At 39.6% G+C, this 24,553-nt stretch overlaps 2 protein-coding genes across 5 annotated transcripts in view; both read left to right on the top strand.

Annotated features, from left to right (window-relative positions):
• Nucleotides 1-419: 419 nt before the first annotated feature.
• On the top strand, nt 420-9,516 carry LOC139948632 (uncharacterized). Its single transcript, XM_071946832.1, has 2 exons — nt 420-3,054; nt 4,351-9,516. The coding sequence occupies exons 1-2, from the start codon at nt 563-565 to the stop codon at nt 5,246-5,248; spliced, it is 3,390 nt and encodes a 1,129-aa protein (XP_071802933.1). The 5' UTR covers nt 420-562; the 3' UTR covers nt 5,249-9,516.
• Nucleotides 9,517-10,454: 938 nt separating this feature from the next.
• The window catches only part of LOC139949238 (uncharacterized), a 47,563-nt gene continuing 33,464 nt past the window's right edge, over nt 10,455-24,553 (top strand). For 3 of the 4 annotated variants that reach the window (XM_071947632.1, XM_071947631.1, XM_071947629.1), the window contains exons 1-5: nt 10,455-10,636; nt 21,547-21,627; nt 22,757-22,858; nt 23,650-23,778; nt 24,260-24,361. In XM_071947632.1, the coding sequence (XP_071803733.1) occupies nt 21,565-21,627; nt 22,757-22,858; nt 23,650-23,778; nt 24,260-24,361 (396 nt within the window). In that variant the 5' untranslated portion in view covers nt 10,455-10,636; nt 21,547-21,564. Of the gene's footprint in view, nt 10,637-21,057; nt 21,172-21,546; nt 21,628-22,756; nt 22,859-23,649; nt 23,779-24,259; nt 24,362-24,553 lie in introns of those variants that run through there. The other variant, XM_071947630.1, reaches the window with a different exon arrangement.

Here is a 24,553-nt window from a genome sequence, read left to right as displayed (position 1 = left end):
AATCATTGGCTGACTCGTCCCCGCTTTACTCCATTGACCAATCATTTGACTCGAATGAGACACACCTCCGTCACACGTACCCCTGAGTGTAATTATGATTATGACGACTGAGGGCGCTAGACTATTATTTTTGGTGTCCAGCGAGCGAAAATGTCGGGGGAAAAACAATTTGCCCATAAAAAAAGGTCCGACATAAATGAAGCATACAAATTATCTCCATAAAGAAAAATAAATAAGAAAAATCCCTTGTCTATCCCCCATCACCAGCATTGTTGTGTTCACTACGAACAAAACGCAAAACATTTGTTTTGTCAATAATGGACTGCTTAATGCATCTGTTCGGATACGATTCATTGTTGCTGTACAAGTGCGTTAAAAACGATCCGACAAACTATCAACAACAATAATGGCGGCTAGTTCGGAAGAAACTCCAGGGTTCGCCTCGGCGCAATATCCCGATTCGAAAGACCTACTCAACGTTGAGGACTCTAAAAACACAGTCAAGCAAATTAAATATGCGACAAGCAGACTGGAAGCTTACACAAGAACTGTAGGTACGACCATGGCGTCTGTGGAGTCTCTAACAATCAGTGAACTCGACGATTTTCTTTGTCAATTTTACACAAGTTTACGGAAAAGCGACGGCCAAGCGTACACAAGGAAATCGATGCTTGCAATTCGGTTTGGCCTGCAGAGACACTTCCAATCCTTGCACAGCTGGAAACTCTGTAAGAATGCCTTATTTGCTGGCAGTAATAAGGTGTTTCAGGGAATGTTGGTCAACTTGAATTGGAAAGGAAAGAATAATAAAGTGATACACAAGGGTCCGATCTCTGTGGCGGATATGAACAAAATTCAAACATCCAATGAGTTGGATTTGAGTTCCCCGACTGGGCTACAGAATAAGGTATTCATCGACATCACAGTATATTTTGGGATTGTCGGATGTGAAAAAATGCGTGACATGAAGTCGAATGATTTTACGTTTTCAAGAACTGGAGATAACATTCGTTATGTAATTGTAACAAACTGCAGTCAAAATACATGTCAAAGTCGTGACGTCAACAGTGAGAGCTCATGTGAGGGTGTTATGTATGAAATCCCAGGCTATGACAGATGCCCCGTAGCGTCCTTGGAGAAATACTTATCAAAATTGAATCCCAAACGCTCTGATATATTTTGGCAAAAACCAATCCCACATGTACCAGACGTTGGACCCTGGTACATTAGTCGCCCAACACCACTGCACACACTCGGCTCCAAAATGAAAACGATCTCAGCAAATGCGGGTTGTCGTAAATTGTACACAAACAATTGTCTTAAGGCGACTCCTGTTGGTATTTTACGCATTGCAAGCTCGCTGAGACAGGCTGCTGACAGGGAGATTTCAAACAAGGATGGATTGGAAATCTTATGTAGGTCTGGGGAAAACACTCAAGACTCTGCATCGGAAGAGATTCTTTCTGATGTTTCTTTATCGCTGCTCAAGGATGAGAACAGTAACAAGAGTGCATCTGCTTCTCAACAATTACAAGAGGACCACCCTCACTCTCAAACTGAACAACCTAAACAACCCAAGCCTTCAGATCTAGCCACAGCAGAAACTTCAGAAGATCTTCCCTCGTTCTCTTTTCTGTCATCCATAAATCTTAAAGATCTGATGAAAGTCCAAGATTCTAAGAGCACGAACAGACAGCTCAGATATGCACTGACAAGGTTGGAGGTGTTTGCCAAGCATCTTGGTTCATCGATACCCTTGGTTGAAGCTATGTCTATGAGAGAATTAGATGAGTTTCTTTGTCGATTCTATGCCAACTTGCGTAAGTTTGATGGGCAAATGTACACTAAGAAATCAATGCAAGGGATCAGGTATGGATTGCAGAGGTACTTTCAAACACTGCATAACTGGGACATTTGCAAAAAGAGTGCTGAATTTAAAGGGAGCAATAAAGTCTTTAAAGATATTCTTATAAGCATACGGAAAGGAGGCAAAGTGGTAATCAAACACAAAACTCCAATCTCAGCAGCCGATATGGACAAAATTCAATCTTCCCCTGAGTTGGATATGAAATCTCCTAGGGGACTCCAGAATAAAGTCTTTTTTGACATTATGGTTTATTTGGGCAAATCAAACCGATACCGCATGCAAGAGATGAAGCCGAGCGATTTCACGGTTGCCAGAGACAACAATTATAATCAGTATGTCTCAAAATGTGGCCATAGCTTCAGTGAAGACGATCATGAATTTACCAAGGGTGCTATGTTCGAGATTTCAAACTCTGACAAATGTCCTGTGAGGTCATTTCAAAAGTACTTGTCAAAGTTGAATCCAAACCGCCCGGATTTGTTTTGGCAACGACCTAGAGAAACAGCACCAAAGACTGGTCCATGGTACATTGATGCCCCTGTAGGACTTCATTCCCTCAGTGACAAAGTGAAAATAATTTCAACTAATGCTGAATGTAGGAAAGTCTACACCAATGACTGTCTCAGAATTACCCCTGTGGCTGTTCTACGTAGCAAGGGGATGATGAAAGACTATCACAGTAGATCAAGCGACACCGAAAGTTATTCAAATTCAGACAACAGCCTCTCAGAAGACTGGACGCACAATGATGACAATCCTCAAACTTCATGGCAGTGCGAGAGTACACCTCCAATTTCTGCAGTTTCTACAGACATGCAGGCATCACGAACAGACTCCCAACACCAGTCCAAGAACAGGGACAACAACCAAGATACACTTCAGGCCGAGCACTCAGGGCAAACGCTCCAAGAGAAAAACCCAACTCTTTTCCCGGTCAAACGAAAACGTGCCCCAGGCGGGGGCAGAAAGCGACTCCCACAAGCAGAGAAGAAAAAAGCCATCAAAGCTGCTCAAAAGAAGTACAGAATGTCGCACAGCCGCGAGCCTGACAATCGGCTGAAGCTATCGCCTAGCATCAGTGCCCTTTGGCTTCCCCTGTCTTATAAACTTGGACTTGACAAGAATCAGCTCGCAATAAAGCTTCTGGAACTCTATCACGCATCTCAAGGATCAACTGATGTTAACTTGTAAGTTTGAAATGGTTGGTACAGGCCTGATACTACATCAGGTGGGATTGCCTTCATGTCCCTGTCACTTGCCTTGGTGGCCCCTGGAGAAATACTGCTTGGCAAGTTTCTTTGCTTAAAAGCAAAAGTTGAGTGAGATACCAGCCACAATACAGCAAACTTAATGTAAATTTGGCTGGTAACCTATTTTTGCTAGTGCTAAGCAATACTTTCTTTGCATAGCAAGTTTTAGTGCTTACAGGCTTTATGAAATTTGGCCCTGATACTTCACAGAGGGTAATGGAGGCAAAATTATCTCCTTGCCCACGGGTAAAACGACCCCAATTTGATTGAGCTGCTATTGCCTAACAATTTTCTGCTAAGCATAAATGAGCGGGATACGAGTCTCAAATTGTACATGACGAATGTTATACAGACTGGTTGGTAGTCTTGTTCCGATTTTTAGCATAGTAAGCTGTGCTATATGTAAGCTACTGCTTAAGTGCTTTAAGCAGCTAGATGAAATTGGGCTCTGGTTAATGCCTTGGTGTCCCTTTAAATGTTTCAGTACAAATACATCACTGATTGAGGTGCCCTTTTACTCAGGAAAATCCACCTTGCCCTTAGAAGAGTGTATTATCTGGTATGTTGGTGGTATCAACCATGAAACTTTTTAGTACAATAATGGTGGTATTAGCAGCCCTGGGTTGTGTTTCATTGAGCTGCTTTATAGCAGAAAATATTGCTTGAACATTTTCTGCTAAGCAAAAATATGCACCATACCAGTCACATATTGTACATGTGGCGTTTGACTGGCTGCCGACCTTATTTTGGTAAACATAATTTAATTGTGCTTGCATGTAGCTACTTTGGTGCTTAAGCAGCTCTTTGAAATTGGACCCTGGAAGTAGATCATTGGGCTCGTGACCTTAACTGCTGACCTGGGAGAAAAATCATCATCAATTGGATACAACCAGACTAAAGATCCCATTTCTCTTGCTAAACAAGGAATAAGGATTTTTTGCTTCTGATAAAACACTTTTACATATATAATATTTTCTTTGAATAATAAGCTTAATATTCTTTTGCAAGTGTGAATCGACCAATTTTTTTCTTCTTCAGATTATTGTGCCATCACCAATTTCTTATCAGTGTAACTTTTAAGAAGACATTTTACTTAGGTGAACTAGACTTTGAGAAATGGCTTTTTGAGATCTAATGGCCAGATACTTTACAAACAAAGGCTTCTACATGTACGTAGTTTATAGAGTCATGATTTTTAACAAAATGTTTCAATTTTTTTATTTACCTGTACAGCTTTGGTGAAAAATCGACCCCCCTGAGAAGTTGCATCGGATTTCACGGCTGGAAAGATGTGCGTTACTCAGACAGCCTGGTCATGGAAATCACTGGTGTCTCCTTAAAGACGTTTCATATCCTCCTTGAGCAGCTTCCAGATCCCCTACCCATACTTGGAGGTCTGACCACTGAGAATGGGCTTCTCATGTTCCTGATGAAACTACGGATGGACCCACCGTATAAGTACCTCGCAGCTCAGTTCAGTGTGGCCCAGGCGACCATTGAGCAAACCTTCCTCTGCATCTTAGTCTACCTCGTGGAGCTGTCTTCTGCTTGCATTCAGTGGCCACTTAAGGAGACAGTGCTCAGCAAGATGCCACCGTGCATCAAGAGAAGCTACCCTAAGTGTAGACTCGTCTTGGACTGTCTTCAGATTGAAGTGGAGGCACCGGAGCAACTGCGGGATCAGCTACCGATGCTCTCAAGACTGGACAGCACCTTCAAGGCGAAGGCTCTCATCGGGTTGACTCCGAACGGTTGCATCTGCTTTATCTCCAAGTTCTTCTCAGGGGAGATCCTACAAAGTAAACTGTCGAAGCTAAGCTCTGTCTACTATGCCCTTCATGTCGGCGATCAGGTACTTTCGTTACAGCCCGATAGTTTCATAAGCAGCATGCAAGGAGTCTCCATCTTCCAAGCTCCAATTTTGCCTCGAATAATCACACAGACGAACCCTATTTACAAAGAGGAGTCCGTCCTCTTGAACAAGCACGTTGACATGCTGAAGCAGCGGCTACGATCATTTGGAATCTTGAGATCCAAGTTGCCATGCGACATGTTGCCGCACATTGAAATGCTGGTCCATATCTGCGCTGTTTTGGCAAACTTTGAAACTGCTGCACAGGGAGATAAATGAGTATCTTTGTTTGTATATTGGCCTACATGTACAAAGGCCTGTGCAACTTTTGGTTGTTTTCTAACAAATCAGGCTACAGAGTTCATTTGATTTACTTTAGAAATCTAGGCTGAGTTTCACAGAGCTGCTTTTAAGTGCAAAAACAAGCCAAGCACACAACAATATTCTTACCAGAATAAGGTTACCAGATTAGTCTTTAAATAGTTTCCCGGTTAGTTTCGCTTAGCAGAAGAGTGTCAAAGGAACACCTTGCCTGGGATCGGTCGAGTTGGTCTTTGAACATTGAAAAGCGTTTGTAACCGTTTGTTGTAAAATGCATTTGATTAGAAAGATATTTTAAAAGTAGAATATAATGATCCACACGAGTATTACTTGAAATTGCCTTGTTTTCCTTTTACCTTGTCGACAGTCGAGGTAAAATTTTTGACTCCCATACATGGCCGACCGTGTTAGTTCACACAGTAAAAAGAACACCATGCAATTTTGAGGCAAATTTGTACTTTAAAACATCTCTCCAACCATAATATGCATTTTACACAAAAAAGGTTCCAAATGCTTGTTATAGACCAATAAACAACTCGACCGATCCAAGGCAACTTAAGCAGGAACGTGTTTGAAGGTAGGGTCATACTTTGGAAATGACCCCAAATAGAAGTTGTCTTTTTTTTTTTTTTTTTTTTTTAGAAAGCCTGCTGGTTATAACAAGTTTGTAATCTGTACATGTGTAGTACTAAGCATCATGTGAAAGTATTTCCTCTGAAGTGAATGGTGGCTAGAAATCAATCATCGAGTTATATATAAGAACTAGAGGGCGCACGAGTGATGCTTCATGCACAAACGCCATGGGACCGCAAGATGACAAGCGCGTCATTCTATGAATATGAAATACACGTTTGAGTTTTTTTTTTTTTAACGCTCACGCGATGCTGTTTGTTCAACTTAAAAAATGGCCGCACAAACACACGCTGTGAGATAGCTGTTTTGTCAACTTAGAAAATGGCCGCCTGCGCACATACCGGGGCGCGTATATAGGCCAGTGCGCCCTCTAGTTCTTATATATAACTCTATGAAATCAATAGAAATATGTCAACAAAAATGAATCTCCACAGAGTGCCTTTCAAATCTATGGTTGTCTAATAAGCCACTTGCGAGTTAGATTTAAATAATGTCTGGTACAATGACTCGCTTGGTTACAATGCACTGTTTACATTTGAATTCCTCAGACTATCAAGACAGTTGCTACGCCGTGTGATTAGGGGCAAGCTTTTGCGTAGTTATGTAAGAGACGGTGAACACCCATACACAATTCTGAATGGATGTTTATAGCACAATGGTACCAGGGTTTGCTCATCCTGGAGGTTGCTACACAAAAGCTTGCCCCTAATCACGTGCCGTAGCAACTGTCTCGATAGTCTGAGGAATTCAAATGTAAGGGGTGCTTTGTAACTAAGCAAGTCATTGTACCAGACGATATTCAAATTTAACTCGCAAATGGCTTATTGAATGCTGCTCTCAATATGGCACAGTTGTGGTTGGTACCCTGTGTCACCTCGTTAGACGTTGGTGGATTTGACATTATTGGTGAACATTAGCTGCTATACAAATTGGAGCTCCCACTTACGATGTAAAATAAATACATGTAATGATACAACAGAGCTTTTCACAAATTTTTCTGAAAAGCACTTGATAAGGATAGTCGAAATGAATGTTTTTTGAACACAATTAAAATCTATTAATAGTCATACGATAGATTTCCTTATGGATTGAAAACACTTCAAATGAAATTCAGCAAAGATCACAGCTTGGCTTTTTTCACTCGAGTACAGTGTACCTATTTAACAGATTTATGAAATTGGGCCCTGGCTAGCTCGTTGGTCTAGTGTTAAGACAAGTACTCTAGCAACATAATAAAGGTCATGGGTTTGATCCCTCCTGAGAACTTGATTTGCCTGTGGAATAAAATAACAGAACTCAGGAAAATACTGGATTTACAGTGCTTTTGCACATGAGTGTTTGTGTACAAAAAACTGAATGCAAAATTAACTTTGGGGTGTGTAACTAAGCAACAAGGTGAAGCATCTTGTGGAGCCATCTTGTTTTTCTTTAATCTTAATTATTGTAACCAGAGTAAGGCCGTGTCTGAAACGGCAACTTAGGTTGGCTTATTCTTCAACACTGATCTAGCCGTAGCTGTAGCCGAAGTTGCAGACACAGCCCGAGAATGGGAGAGAAAAATAGTCTGGTGACTTTTTGGTGTGCTGAGTCTTAGTATCAATGCTTGTGATTGCCCATAGGAACCAGACGTGCCAAGATGGTGGTATCAAAATCACTAATTGACTTGCAATGAGGTAAATAGTGCACATCTATTCCCCTGAGGCACTTTGAGTGGCCAGTAGAGCGACCTATTTCTCAACGCCAAAGGCCGAGGAAAATGGGTCCCTCCTCAGTGGTCACTCAGTGGCCCAAGGGGGAATAGATGTACACTATTTACCAAATTATGCCAGTCCGCACATGTATTTATAAAACACCTCTGTCTTAAAGGCAGTGGACACTACATGTAATGGTAATTACTCAAAAAACCTTTATTGATTACGAGTAATGGGGAGAGGTTGATAGTATATAAAACATTGTGAGAAATAGCTCCCTCTGAAGTGATGTAGTTTTCGAGAAAGAAGTAATTTTCCACGAATTTGATTTCAAGACCTTAGATTTAGAACTTGAGGTCTAGAAATCAAGCATCTGAAAGCACACAGCAGTGACCATGGTGCGACAAGGGTGTTTTTTCTTTCATTAATATCTCGCAACTTTGATGACCGATTGAGCTCAAATTTTCACAGGTTATATGCATATGTTGAGATACACCATCTGTGAAGACTAGTCTTTGACAATTACCAATAGTGTCCAGTGTCTTTAAACATGAAATACAAGACTCTTGGAAAAGAACGGAACGCATTTAATTTCCGAGGATGCTGTTCACGGTTCAGGTCAAGAGAGGGCGCTGTAACCAGTAAAACATTAAAAGATTAGTGCCTGCTCGGGCCCGCTCGGGCACTAGTTCCTGCAAAATAGGCATGCTTGATTACTAGACTAGATAAGTTGACCCCTCATGACCATGTTTCAGCCATCCAGGGGTCGATTTCACAAAGCAATAAAAATCCAAATTGTCAAACCACTCGGAATAAATTTATTCATTGAGTGGTTTTATCCGTTGAATACACTAAATTTATTCGAAACTATTTGCTGATTAGTGGTTGCAGCGTTTTCTTTAGCAGCAGATCGGTGGTCATGCATATTTATGATTATGTTGTGTATTGTGACTCATTGTGTATTTTTTAAACAAGAAAACTTCTTTCCTTATGGACCAATGGAAGAGGAAATGATTTGTATACAGCTCATGAATAATTCAGTTTGATTTCCTTGTCATTAGTCAATTAACGTTTGCCTTTTATAATCAAGTTGTACCCTCTTACAAGGGCTGTGTTGTCTTGATCAAAGCAGGCCTTTGGCTGTACATGGAATTCACAACCCTCACTCAGTTATTGAATGCAACCACCTTTTATTTATAATAAAACAGAACATTTATAATGCGCACAAATCTGCAAAAAAAAAAAAATGCTCATAGATCAAAATAGTAAGATGCAATCATATGATTTAACATTGGCAAAACAGAATGAGCATTTACACGATCCTGACCATAAGCAGAGTGTGTTTTCAGCCTGTTTTTGAAAGTCTCAAGTGATGGAGAAGCCTAATTATACATGATTGGGAAGTGAGTTCCATAACCGGGAGCTGTGTCAGAGAGAGAGAGAGCTGTCGCCCCAGTACCTACATGTATATAGCAGGCCTGTATGCTTCATTTTGAAAGGGCAAGGGCACCAAGGCATTTTCTCCTTGGTAAAGGGCACCCTATGAGGAAATTGTAAATTTCTACTGGAGCATTTCAAGGGCACCAAGGCACTGACCAGGGGCCTGGAGGCAATCGCCTTCGTTGCCTCTGTGAAGTATCAAACCTGATATAGGCCTAATTTAGGTTCTGCTATAGATGCATTTTGCAGCTGATCGCAAACAGTTGGGCATATACAAAGGGTTTCTTTTTGATTAGTCACCATGACTTGTTATTTTGGATCACACAAAGTGCAGGTACTTGTCTTTGGCAATTAAAAATCACATCCACATCAAACATGATGTACATTGGTTATAAATGCTGAAATGCTTGACAGTGTTGTGTTCATTAATGTTGTCATATCAATTGAAGCTGTAATAAATTGTTGAAGCTTTTACAATATCCATTGTGTACATTTATCTGTCAGTCTGGTAGTCTTTTTCCCCTTTAGAATTCCCTAGATTTTTTTGTTATTCTCACTTCCATTAATTTTCTTTCAATTTTGAAAAGCTCTTAAAGCCATTGGACCCTTTCGGTACAGAAAGAAAATTCACATATTTACAAATAACTTGCAGGGTTTACAGAAGGTAGTGTGAAAGACTTCTCTTGAAATATTATTCCATGAAATGCTTACGACACGGCAAAATGCGCGGATACAAGGGTTTTTCCCGTTATTTTCTTCCGACTCCGATGACCGATTGAGCCTAAATTTTCACAGGTTTGTTATTTTGATATAGAAGTTGTGATACACGAAGTGTGGGCCTTGGATAATACTGTTTACCAAAAGGGTCCAATGTCTTTAATTGTCAAAAGACTGCAGGGGTAGTACAAATAAGGTTTTTATTTTGATTGAGTCACTATTTGTCAAGTTATTGTTTTATTAATTCAGACCAGGGCGGAGATGGGTGGAGTAAGTACAGTTTTTGGTATAATTAACTGACTGATTAATTAATTTTCAATTAGTAACCCAATCATCTTGGTCTTGGATTTATATGACAATGTTATACATTGAATTGAACAGCTTGTTCGTACAACAAACAACGGGGAATATTTTCATGAGCAAGCTGTCACTTGTTTCACACACAGAGGGCGCTGTTTTAACAGTTTAGTCACGGCTCTGAGTTTAGTAAAAAAAAAAAAAGGCGACTGGCGAAAAAATCATGTGACACGAAAAAATATTAACCACGTGATCCCAGGCACCTTGGCCTTTGACAGTGAGTCACGTGCGCTCCAGTATATCGCTGGTGGCCTTGTCTACTCTATGGTAGACTGTGTGTGTTCGACGTGCGCGTACCGGCGAAATTGTGTGTTGTTCATGCAGCTCATTTGTTCATGCAGCAAGCTCATTGCATCGAATTGTGTGTGTTCGACGTTCTTTCATTGTCCACAACACAACCAGCATTTTTCAACCCCCTTCTTTTCAGCTTTGGAAAGTGGTCTGCAAAAACCCCGTATCTTTTTTAGGACCAACACCAAAATAAGCATCTAAAAAGCACTTAACACCGGTAAGCATAATAATCGTACTGTCACGAAAACGTACTCAACATATTATTTTATTAAATGAAATTATACTTATAGTTTATTAATATTATACTATATAGAATAAACAATATTGTTATTTTATTATTTTATAAATAATAGGGCCTAAATAAAATAAATAGGCTACTATTACCACTCTACTGTAACTTGTGTAGTGTAGAGTAGTACCATGGAGGAAGGAATAGAAGGAGCTCGAACGAAGGGACTTGAAAAGTCGAACCTGCGGTACCGCGGTGTTTAACAACACCTCGTAATCACCGACATACCTTATACAGACAATGAGCGACCTGGCTTATGTGAGTTTGCGCGTGCGCACTTGGTTTTTCACTCAACCATGGTGTCGTATGTCGTATGGATATGATACAGAAAAACAACTTTTTTGAGACCTGATAAAATGTATGTACACTTGTGCTCACCAAATCGAAAAACACAATTGAATACCAACCACCCTCGTGTGCTAATACCCACATTTTGAACCACCGCTAGTGACCGGAAAGTCACAAAAAATGAAAACATTTGCCATGATGTTTCAGTGAAACACCACAAATGGTAAATGAAAACGTGTATATTCACAATTCTGGTCTCCAATGATTCAACTTTACACGAAGGCAACGGTGCAGAGCGGCGGTACCGCACGTTCTGTACAAAGAGATCTAATCCTGCTCTTTAATCGGCCGTCCAGCTGGAGGTGTCCTATCTTTTTCCACTGGTCAGACGGGCATTGTCAGGGTATTCTTTTCTTACTCTGCGGTTTTGCGGATCGTTCGAGCTCCTTCTATTCCTTCCTCCATGGTAGTACTAAATACTTGTTATCACTGGTTAAGGACAGAGGGCTAGGCCTAGGGGTTATCCCAAACTAGCCCCATAAATCGGTCCAATTCACTCTGTATCCTTGGCCCCAGCACCACCGATGATATCAAAACCTTTCGCTTCCTTAAAAAACCATCTGCAACGTTCTGCATCATGAAACTCTACCGATCTAATGCTTCAGAAGTTGCAAATAGCACTACACTTGGAATCGTTCAAAAAGGTATCACAGATTTTGAGTAAAAATCAAGTGAATTTTGAGTGTGAATTTTCTCAACTACTGCTCTTTTTTACCGCTAATGCCGCGATGCCGATTGTCCCCCGACCGTGTGCAGATTTTTTTCACAGGACAAGCATGTCGAATTATCTGCACACGTTCGTCCTGGAAAGAAAAGATACCCAATCCGCGCTTCGCGTACAAACATATGGACACGCGTCTGGGAACTACAAAGAATGGTTCCCCAATCAGTGCTTTGTGTACAAACATATGGACACGCGTCTGGGAACTACAAAGAATAGTTCAAAGCGCGGATTGGGTATCTTTTCTTCCCAGGACGAACGTGTGCAGATGATTCCACACGTTTGTCCTGGGAAAAAATCTGCGCACGGTCTCTGGGGACAATCGGCATTGCGGTAAAAGAGCGTTAGTTGAGAAAATTCACACGCAAAATTCACATGATTTTTACTCAAAAACTGTGATACCTATGTGAACGATTCCAAGTGTAGTGCTACATGTATCTGCAACTTCTGAAGTATTAGATCGGTAAGTTTCATGATGCAGAACGTTGCAGATGGTTTTTCAAGGAAGCGAAAGGTTTTGATATCGGTGGTGCTGGGGCCAAGGATACGGAGTGGATTGGACCGATTTATGGGGCTATCCCAAACAAATTAATAATGTTCACATCATCGACAAATGACTGCTACTTGCCGTCAACTCATTTTTGTGCCGTCAACTCATTAAATTTACATGAAAAATTTATAAATGGGGCACGGAAGTGTAAGTCTGGGCTAAAACTACATAAATTATTTCTCATAGTTTTCGGTAAATTCATTCCCCAAAACGACTCTGAGTTGATAAAAAAAAAGTACCAAACATTGACATCTTGGGCCAAGACTAATCCATGTCAAAAAGCAAGATGGCGGTGACGGTTTTGCTGCTTCAAGATATTTTTTTCACGAGAAAAAAACTCGAATTTTATTCCGAAATATGACCTAAAACATGTAAAACTTACGCGTATTCTCTATGACTATGAGCTGATACACTACAGTTCTATGCTTCTTTTGTGGATTTTAAATGTATATTGGGGGAGTTGACGGCGAAATGACGGCACAAACCGCACCGTAAGTGAGTTTACGGCGAGTTGACGGCAAGTTGTAGGACCCCAGGTGACAGATAAAGATTTAGTAGTGTCACTGTCAGTGAATTTCTACTGGAGCATTTCAAGGGCACCAAGGCAATGACAAGGGCAACGGAGGCAATTGCGAAAGACTTTAAAGGCAGTGGACACTATTGGTAATTACTCAAAATAATTATTGGCATAAAACCTTTCTTGGTGACGAGTAATGGGGAGAGGTTGATGGTATAAAACATCGTGAGAAGCGGCTCCCTCTGAAGTGCTATATAGTTTTCGAGAAAGAAGTAATTTTCCGCGAGTTTGATTTCGAGACCTCACATTTAGAACTTGAGGTCTCAAAATCAACCATCTAAATGCACACAACTTGGTGTGACAAGGGTGGTTTTTTCTCTTATTATCTCAAGTTAGATGGTCGATTGAGCTCAAATTTTCACAGGTTTGTTATTTTTATGCATGTCGAGATACACCAACTGTGAAGGCTAGTCTTTGACAATTACCAATAGTGTCCACTTGCTTTAATATCAGACCAATGATATGCAGTGGATTGGACCGATTTATGGGGCTACAATGTAGGTCCTTGCTTTCGTAAGGCTTCATCATTTTGAGAATAAATGCTGGAAATGCTTCAGGTTGGGGGGGGGGGGGGTGATTGTAATGAAGATATCAATGTCTTACTTAGGACCAAAAGTTTATAATTTTTTTAATTTATTTGCACGCCATACAGTTCTTATGCTTCTGAATATTTATTAAAATGCCAACCAATGAAAGTATCAGAAACATATTTGATGCTGCTCCAATGTTACGTGCATGCATTACCACATAAATGGCGAAAGATCTCTCGCAACTTGTAAGACTATGGAGGCTCTTATTCCTCAATGGTAATTGGTAAGACCAAAACTTCTTTAAGATTCAACACACAATGAAGTGCAAGTGTCTTGTACAAAATTGTGACCAATGTTCCCATTATCCTATCAGAAACCCATGACACCAGGATACATTTTGTTCACAAACGTCAGCATGCTCAGCTAGATTTGGGCGACATTGTAACTCTACAGTGCGTTGCAGGGAATGGAAAATTCCCCAGATCTATTTTTGTATGATCATCATTGTGAATCATAGGTGCGTTCGATAAGCTTTCTTACATGTAGGTCGACCCCGCAGTGCTCACTCGGGCGAACCCCTGACAAGAGCTAATCGTACGATCACACTTGCCCTCTTGTGGTGACGTCATGCACCTCCGGTCACCCCCAAGTGACCCACTCCACAAGCAGGGCACTGGTGGCTGACCCGGGTGAGCCCTTGGAATGACGTCAAAGCTATTCAAACAGACCGGGGCAGACCAGGGTCGATGCGGGGAGAAGGCACCCATAAAGAAGTCTTTGCTCTTTGGCTTGATCCAGTAATTTTTTCATTTTTTGGGGTGTACATTCGAATTTTGAATTTGACAGTGAACTAAATTTCCTGAACTGAAGAAGGTCATAACTTACTAAAGGTTCTCAACTGTATAAAGTGCATAGGTAAGTGCCACTCCTCGCCAGCATTTATAAAGGGCTGTACGCAAAAGGTGTCCACATTTTTAGTAAAAGATTAATTTCTCAGTTGTCCGACGATTTGAAACTATTCAACTGCAGGGCTCTAATTACAGGTAGTTGCAATATAATGTACCCCTCCTCCCGATGACGGCCATTGAGAGGAGGGTGATAATCGCAACGAGGCTCTAACTTGACACTGGACCACAGGCCTGAGGCCAGTGATTTTAGCATGGGGACAGTAAATTTGTGATTTCGCAAAATCCGGCAGTCTAATGATTTTCAATTCAATATCACAATACCTCACTTTGTAATATCTTGAACAGCTAATACTGTTTCAATTCTATTGAGTAATGAAAGATAATTTAATCATGACGACAAATGAGATCAATCTTCTCTTACATTTCATCAAGCTTATTAAAATAAAAACAGTCAAAATGCATGCATCAATTAAACTTTTGTAGGAAGTATATATTTCTGATTTTGTAAAACTATCTCTGGTCCTGTGATCTTTTTGAGATACAAGTCCTGTGGTCTTATGGATTTGTTTTCAAAACTTGAGCCCTGGGGTGGATTTCACAAAGGTAGTCCTAACTTAGGACTAGTCCTAAGCAATGCTAAGAGATATTATTAAACTCATCCAAACTAAGGACTGGTCCTATCTCTTAGCATTGCCTAGGACTAGTCCTAAGTTAGGACTACCTTTGTGAAATCCACCCCAGTCCTAAGTTAGGATGAGTTACTGGTCCTAACTTAGGACCAGTCTGACTCTTAGCATTGCCTAGGACTAGTCATAAGTTAGGACTACCTTTGTGAAATCCACCCCTGAACTGTTTGTCCTGCTGTGGGGTGTGACAAAGGGGTGCAAAACAATATCATCAGGAAATGGGTTCTGAACGGATGACACAAAATAGCTCAACCTTGAAGCCCTGTTCAATCAGGAAGGCATTTTTATGTTTCCTTCCTCAATGATCACAAGTTAAAACTTACTACAATAACAATAATGAAAGTTGGTGGAGTTCTCGTGTTCAAGTAGTGGTGCTCAGTCACGAGAAACGTTGTCATTGAATAATTCTTTCTTCTTTGTCATCTGACCACGTGTCCTTGGGTTGCTCAAAGAATTAAAATCTCTCGGCTCACTGGGCTGATCCAATCAAATTCTTAAACCCTGACTGGGAGTGCACTAAAATCCCGTTTTTAATAAGCAACAGTTTGAGATAATTTCAAGCCTATAGGGCCTAATTCAATTCAATTCAATTCAATTTATTTATTTATTTCATCACAGATTACAAGTAAAAAGTGAAAATTGTTTTCCCTGTGTGCACTAAAAAGATTCAAATTTGATACTTATAGAAAAACAAAAAAACATTACATTTTAAAAACACAGAATTAATTACAAAAATTTAGTATGAGCAATAAATGGGGTAGTTCCAGTTTTTCAAAGAGAGAAACGTTATCAAAATCTCACCATCACTGATTAAAATGGAAAAACAACAACTACTACTGTGACCCTGCTGCATAAAAAAGACCATTGGTAAAGGTTGTAGGACTTTGTTACACTACATGTAGCTACATGTAGCACTTGGTTTTTACATCCCATTCTCTTGTTTACATTTGGATGATCAGGTTCTTCTATCTTCCCTCAATGTCCACTTCTGGGATATCTGGGACTATGGGTTTTCAGTCCCTACCTGATTACGTGGGTTTTTCCTTGAATAATTAACTATGGGGTTTTCCTCCCACATCTAAAAACTGAAACTTCCTTCTTTGTCTTCTCTCATGTATCTCTCCATGGGATTGTAATCTAGGCTAGTGTAGTGAGTAGATTTGCTTTTCAGAGAGTCCTTGCGGTTTCACAACCAGAATTAAATAAATAACATGTGAAGTTTACAGCACGGATTATAAGTAGCCCTGGCGGCCTTACACTTTCATATTATACTACAGTGACGTCCTGGATATCAGGGTCCATTTCTGGGGCGGATCGTTTTCTAAACTCGTAACTTAATACCTGCAAGAAGCCACCGCAAAAAAATGTGAATTTGTTGAGATCAGTGGCTTCTTGCAGGTAAGATTTAAATTATGAAGCTTTGAAAATTTTCCGCCCCAGAAATGAAGCCTAATAGTTAGGACTCTGTGTCTGTGTACAGAGGAAGAGTCCTTTAATAGGGCTAAGATTATAAGGAGATTGAAGTGCACCAGGAACTCCCTAGCAAACTGGGAGCATACTGGTGCTTTTAGCAGGTTAACTACCCAGTGCCAAGGCTGAGTGGCATAAACCTGGCTATTCATGAAAATCTTCTGTTGCATTTTGCTGTATTTTAATGTATCAGGTTTTTCATTTTAACTCTGTTGCATTTTGCTGCATGTAGCGTGAGCAGGATGCATAGAAAACATGCATCTAGGGATAAACTTAGTCATAAATGCATCGGATGTATTTGTCAAAAGAATTGTCAAAGAAAGTGCTGCAGCACACAGGACATGTATATGGAAACTGGACCAATGAGCAACCTCCTTTGACCTCTACGTGAGGGCGCCCTCCTGCATGCTATGACATACATTTTGATTGAGTAAAATTTGAAAATGATAATGCATTGATAATTGCTAGTCTTTTGATATTTACAATTTTCTTTTAGAATTTTTTTTAGTATGTAATCGTTGATTTGCAATGATCAGCTCAGTGAGACGTTTCTACCCATAAAAATAACTTAGGATTATTATTTTTCCATTTGGGTTCCGTTACGTAAGGTCTAGACTTCATGAGGATGCATGTACTTCCTTTGCAACTGACCAGTAGGCCAAGACATGTGATATTGCAAATGACAGTTCGTCATCTGTAATTAAAGTTGAAACAATGAACGGTATTTTTTGTTGGAAGTGGTCAGGCTGTGGTGTCATTTATAACTGGCTACCAGTTGAGAGGAAAACTTTACGTTTCCTGGTTTCTAATGTGAGGTCAATAATCCATTAACTTTTTATGACGATTCTTGAACTTTGTGAAGATGACTTCAAGTTACAAGTTTTGTAATTTGGTACAAAGTCATGGAAACTGTTAACTCACAAATGCCTGGAACTTCATTTTAGAAAGGCTTATTGGAAAATCTTAAAGTCGATTGGAAACCTTTGAAGAGGCGCCAAGACCAGGGGCAATGGAGATCATGGCCTGCCTGGTGATGAATAGGCCTGTTGTCATGAATATCCATTTTGGAACAACTAAAGGGATCGTGTTGGTTTTTTGGAATTGTGAGAAATGTAAAATACAATAAAACTAAATAAATCCCTGGAACATTTTCTCATCTAGTGTCATCTAGTGTCTCATCTAGTGGCATTTTCTCATCTAGTCTAACTTTGTAACCTTAATTTTTGGTTTCTACAGTGTGACCCCAAGGAGATAGGATTTCTCCCAAAAGAAACAAAAAGTTAGAATCTGTTATTGTTAGTTCATCCTACATTGCACCTTTATTTTGTTTCATATTTGTATATCCTTTATTATTTGTTTATAGGGGAGGGCAAAAAGAAAGAAATAAAGAAGTCTTACACATGTAAAACAGGAAATCAAAGTAACGCTTTCATTGTTGATACACAACGATTAAGATCTAATGAACGGAACCCTTCAAAAGGAGAGTTCTCTAATCTCTTTCTCACACAAGCTTTTGTTTTCTGTATGGTGGTTGTAGTCATAATATTGGAAAGTGAAATAAAATATAAAGTTTCTTGGTCTATTTATGCTTGGTTGAACTACTTTGTTCTTTAAAAACAGAGTCTAATCCATCGAAAGTTCTTTAATTGTGAGAAAGAAATCTTCCTTATTATTTCCCCCGAGTTCTTTCCAATGTGTGTAGGCTATTGAGGGTAAAACCTATTAGTGTTATGCATTAGTTATTTATTTAGTTATTTATTTATTTATTTTAAATCTTCAGACATACACAATGAATTACAAGTTGGACAGGGGCTGTCAAGGTTAAACAAAAGTATCATCATCAAGAGATGTGTAAAACCAGACCCCTGCCAACGATACAAATATAACTATTATAATAAGGAGATTGCACTGAAACATTTACAAATCACACATCAGCAAACATTAAAACAAAAGCTAATCCAGATTATTAAAAAAAAGCACCCACAACAAAACACCGTAACAACAGGAGGCAGGGACAACAATTATAATTCTTGTCAATATGTCTGTTTCACTAACTTTCCACTTAATAATAATAATAATAATAATAATGATAACCCATTTTTATAGCACTTTTCACACCCGGAGGGCGTCCCAAAGCGCTTCACATTATTACCCTGGTCACTGGGCCTTAAATCACTCCTTAAACCATCTGAGCTCCCTGGTGGGGAGTATACAGCCTTTTCCAACACTTATATGCGCTACTCGTCTAAATCAATCACAAGAACCATCTCTGCCTTCACAGGTACCAATTTACCCCTAGGTGGAGAGAAGCAATTATAGTTAAGTATCTTGCTCAGGGGCACAAGTGTCATGACCGGGACTCGAACCCACACTCTGTTGAACAGAAGCACTAGAGCTTGAGTTCGGTGCTCTTATCCACCACGACACCCTACGAACTTTAGATTCGTAACAAAGTGTAGATTTGTAAAAAATAATCTACACTTTCAACAATTGAGTGACGTCACAGAAATAGTTTAAGTCCATTTCACTGTACTATGTTTTTAAAAACAGATTCTAGCCCATAAGATCTTTAAATGTGAAAAAGAGACTTCCTTGTTTCCTAAGGGTTAAACCCATAGTGTAGTGCAGGAGTAATCCTTTTTCATTGTGCTTGTTTCACTGACTGTATTCTATAAAAACAGATTCTAACCCATCCATGAAAAAGTTATTCTTTCCCAAAGTGTGCACCGAGTGTATTTAAAAACCTACAGTATAGTGCAGGAGTTAGGATTCTCTTTGTCACAAAAGCTTCTGTTTCCTATTGTTATTATATTCTTATTGGAAAGTGAAATCAAATATAAAGTTTCACTACGCCTATTTCACTTACTGTATTCTATAAAAACAGATTCTAAACGATCCAAAGTTCTTTAATCTTGAGAAAGAAAACTTCTCCTTTCGTCCCAAGAATTCTTTCTAATAGTGTAAATGCAGAATATCTCTTTCATCATCTGAAAGTTTCAGCTTAATACAGTGTCTATTTGTTGAGAAAACTGGGGGAAAACTGTCATAGTATTTTTATAAATCGAATGTTGAATTCAGCCCAGTTTAGCAATGTGACAGTGGGTACCAACTGCATCTCTGGCTTAAAGAAACACGTTGCCTTGGATCGGTCGAGTTGGTCTTTGAAAAGCATTTTGTGACCGTTTGTTATAAAATGCATCATGGTTAGAAAAATGATGTTAAAGTAGAATGCAATGATCTACACAAATATGCCTCGAAATTGCATGGTTTTCTTTTTACCTCGTCCAATAACACGGTCGGCCATTTATGGGAGTCAAAATTTTGACTCCCATAGATGGCCGACCGTGATAGTTTGCGACGTAAAAAGAAAACGGTGAAACTTTGAGTAATACTTGTGTGGATCATTATATTCTACTTTTAAAACATCTTTCTAACCGTATATACACTACATGTATACTTCATAACAAACGGTTTCAAACGCTTTTTATAGACCAACTCGTCCGATCCAAGGCAACATGTTCCTTTAAGCATGAATTAATGGAGGGTAGCATTACCTAAATGGACACCAGGGAAAGTTGAATTGCCAAACTTTGCCCGGTGCCAATTGTAAAAGATTTATCATTGTTCAACATAGTCCTATTGATATTTTAATCAACACTCAACAGGGGCACTTGCGCATCCAAGCATTGATGGTTGGTTTGATACATCTTTGCCTTGTTTGCATTTTCCTTTCCATTTTCTAAAAGACAGTGTTTTTTTTTTTTTCAAATAGTTTGGTATTGACTTCTTTAATATCAGTTACATGTAACTGTAACAAATTTTGACACATTTTTTATTAATAAGTGATCAGCTTTGAAAGCATACATATTAAGTAAATATGCTGGTAATTTTTTTCACGTGCAGACAATAGTTGTAACACAAAAACTTCAAATTGGGGGGGGGGGTGAGCTTTGAAAAATCTCACGCAAAGCTGGCCTCTGGACTTAATTTTTTGGCATCTCTGTAGTGTGTCCATATGATCAGTTTATCACTAAAATAAATGGTGCTTAAAAAGGGTGAAGGACATTAAATAGTTGTAGATAATTTGTAAAAAGAAAATGTATTTTCACAACAGAACAATTGAACCATGGAATCCATGAAGATTTATTCATGAAGGTAGAAATGAATATTTAAGCAGATATTAAATTTATCTTTTCTCAAACAAACTGAAAGGTGGATTTAATCTTTGGTATAAATGCCTAGACTTTCGACCCTAGCAGGGTCTCTCAAAGGCTGAACTGAAAAAATAACAATCAATAGAAAACTGCTCTCATTTTTGTTCACATCCTTGTGCATGAAATAGTCGTAGCGTGTCTGTCTATAGGGGAACACCTCATGTGCAGTTGCTCATGTGCTTCAGTTGTCATTGCCCACACGTGAACAAAAAACCCAACAAGGTCGCGACCTTTGTGGTTTTGATCGCAATCATCACAATAGGCTAAGGATATTTACACAAAGCTTTGTAATTGATAATATAAAGTATGATCACATGATGTTTTTAGTTTAGCTGTGCACCTGAACTCACTAAGGGGAGTAACCTTGTCTTACAGCACTTCATTTTCATTTCCTCATTCAAAGGCAGAGCACTGTTTTGGTTTGTGGGAGAGTCTTGGTATTTGCGTGTAGCATTTGGTGTAAGTTTCGAATGTGTCTTTTTGTTCAATAGTTCACACTAGTTTTTGTCCAAGCTGGGAACTGTACACCTAAATTGTGTATCACAGCACATATATATTAAAATGTATAACAAGTATTTTTGCATATCATGTGTGAAACGATTTATTTATTTTATAAGGCTGTTTTTGGTTTATTGTTTAACAATTTTTGATACTTGTTAAGCTAGTTCAAACTGTAAGCAGGTGCCTGGTTGAACAATATGTGCATTACATGTACATGAATTGTTTTCTGTTTTTATTTTTTTCATTATTTTTTTTTTTTTACCTCGATCATTTTGTACTGGTTTGATCAGGTCTGGTCAGTAATGGTGTATTTTTTTGATTGCCTTCTTTCAGATACCACCCGGATTCAAGATGAAGACTGCCGTGCTAGCTGGTGTCCTGCTGGTGCTGGTACACGCTGCATACAGCCAAGAGGTACATGTTGAAACACTTTGTTACCCTCCCCCGGGTCTAACTTCCCATACAGCCCTATTAAAGGCCTAGGCACTATTTGTGTTCACTCAAAATTGCTGTTTTAGCATAAAAACTTAATTGATAGCGAGCAAAGGAGAGCTGTTGATAGTCATTGTGAGAAACGGCTTCTGCTGAAGGAACGTAATTTTTGAGAAAGTAAATTTCTCAGTCAGGTATGAAAATCATCAGGCCTGAAGCCTTTTATTAGGCATCTGCAAGCACACAAGTTTGTGTAAATAGGGTGTTTTTTCTTTCACTATTCTCTTGCAACTTCGGTGACAAATTGAGCCAAAATATATACTTGTTTATTTTATGCATGTGCACCATGTGAAAACACTGTTTCTTTGACAACTACATGTACCAAAGGTATCCAGTGCCTTTAAGCATCATGGGCCAAGGACAATCATTGACTATACATGTAGTTTGACTAAGTTAGCCTAAAGTCTGTCCAGTCAATGATAGCTGGACTTTGCCAGTTGACTGTTTGGAACAAGGTCGCATCGCTGGTTATCAATCACCATTTTCAAAGCAAAGTGCAGAGTGGACCAAACGATAACACACATTGAGTCGCTGGTCGTAATGACCATGACATACAGACTAGAGTCAGTTGCACTTGCCAGGTCTTTTACTTCACTGCCCCCAGTCATTTCCTTTGTGCCCTTGACAGGCTCTGACAGTAGAAGTTTACAACTTCCTCATAGGTCCCCTTTATCAAGAAGAAGATGCCTTGGTGCCCTTACCCTATCAAAAACAAAGCGTACAAGTCTGTACTTCAATTTCTTTTCCAAAATTTTAAACTCTTTCTAGAATTACCCTCGTAGCTGCTAGCCCACCTGCCCTCAAACCTTCTCCCTTTAATATTAATACCCCCTTCCCCCAGTCCTAAAAAATGTGCAAGGTTTGCCCTTTACTTTTTTGCAGTGACTGCCCAACAGGGCAGCCTGTCCACTCATTCAAATGAAATAGTTTTTTTTTTCAACACTGAACTAGCCAGCTGGAGACTGCTTGGGGTGAATTGTAAACTTGTCCTTGCTTCTTGGCCAGCGGACCACTGTCCCCCTGACCATTAATTCTTGTCATTTTGTACCAGGTTAAAAATGTTATCTGCCCTGGTGGTGCAAGCCAGTGTCCTGATGGAAACACCTGCTGCAAGCTAGCGTCTGGTCAGTGGGGTTGCTGCCCCATCCCAAATGTGAGTGTGAAAGACCATTTTCTCTAATAATATTAATGTTTGGCTGATCATAAATAAGTGGGGAGAATGGGATTTGAACTGGTGACCTCCAGATTAACAGGCTAGTCTTGTAAAGAATAATCTTGTCCAATTAACATTTTTAGTTCCCCCAAATTCGACCCCTATCCTGGTTCTAGTGAGTTTGGGAATATTTTTATAGCCCTGCATAATGTCTAACACCATGATAACTTTACACCAAAACTGCTGCACTCTGATTTTGGTATGCCTGATCCCATGTAAAGCATGATCAGATTCGTACGTAGTCTAGTGCAGTCTTCAATCAAACAGCAGAATCAAACAGAACATCCTGTTGGATGTTGATGGATTGCGTTTTTTTTTTGTTTTTTTTTGGCGCTAAATCCCCCCCCCCACCCCCCCCCCCCCAAAAAAAAAATAAAAAATAAAAATAAAATAAAATAAAAAAATAAATAAATAAATAAATAAATAAATAAATAAATAAATAAAAAAGATTGCAACACAATCACGAAGAAGAGAAAAAAGGAAAAGAAATGTTATGTTTTGGATATGGGTAAGATTACTCAGCTGAAAATACCGCACAAAATTATCCGTTAGAGAAATTTTACTCTTGAGAAACTTCAATTTACTGTTTCATTTCAGTTTTAGGTTTTTTCGTTGTGCAGTTGATCCTGATCGCATTAGAGAAAACCTGTGTGCCAACCATTTTTTGGGAAATAATTGTATTCTCTCGAGTAACAGGCAACTCTAATGACTGTACTTTTGGCTTTTTTTAGGCGGTGTGCTGCAGTGACCACACCCACTGCTGTCCCAACGGCTACACCTGTGACACTTCACAAGGAACCTGCACCAAAGGAGATATGACCCTCCCATGGGAGACAAAGAACGTCGCCCAACCAATCAAGGTAAAACTTACAACTCTTTCAAGATGCTGTCCAAAGCATTTTTTTTTACTTCAGCCAATGCTCTTCAACCATCAGTTCTTTTCGGAACCATCACTACTCAAAAGAGATTAACCCATGGTGCTACCGCAAACCTCACCTAAAACAATGTTCTTCTATTTCAAACTTCCAACTTTTCAGCAGATGTCCACCTTGTTCTTGAATATTTGTTAGGGTCATAGAGAACTGGAAAACATAAGAGTGTAGTTGTCCACTTCCGTTGTGCAGATAGAAAGCTTTCAACTTTGCTCCATGCTGTACCTACCGACAGACTTCTCTACCCCCCCCCCCCCCCTCCACCACACCCCAATCTCACCCCAGATGTACCAGCCAAACATCCAAGTAAATGGGTTTATGCCCAGAACTTTGTTTCACATTGTGAAGCACCCACAGTTTAGAGTTCTTCTTTTTTAATTCTGTTTATATTTTTATCAATATCTTCCAGGTTGAAGCTGTTATCTGCCCTGGTGGTACAAGCCAGTGTCCATCTGGTACCACCTGCTGTAGGCTAGCTTCTGGTCAGTGGGGTTGCTGCCCTTTCCCAAAGGTAAGTAACATGAAACCTTATTGGATTTGAACCTCCCCTAGGGCAAGTCAATGTTTCAGCATACATGTATGCTACATAGTCATTACAAGTCAGTGTAAGTCACCATCACTGTTGTAGCCTCTTTGGTTAGCACCAGTCACCATCAACCACCACATAAACCGGCAGAAAAGTATTTTGTGGCGTAGGGCTGAT

The sequence above is a fragment of the Asterias amurensis genome, chromosome 16, assembly GCF_032118995.1.
Source record: "Asterias amurensis chromosome 16, ASM3211899v1".
Lineage (NCBI taxonomy): Eukaryota > Metazoa > Echinodermata > Asteroidea > Forcipulatida > Asteriidae > Asterias > Asterias amurensis.
Note: the sequence above shows the minus strand (reverse complement) of the source record. Positions and strands in the feature narration are given on the sequence as shown.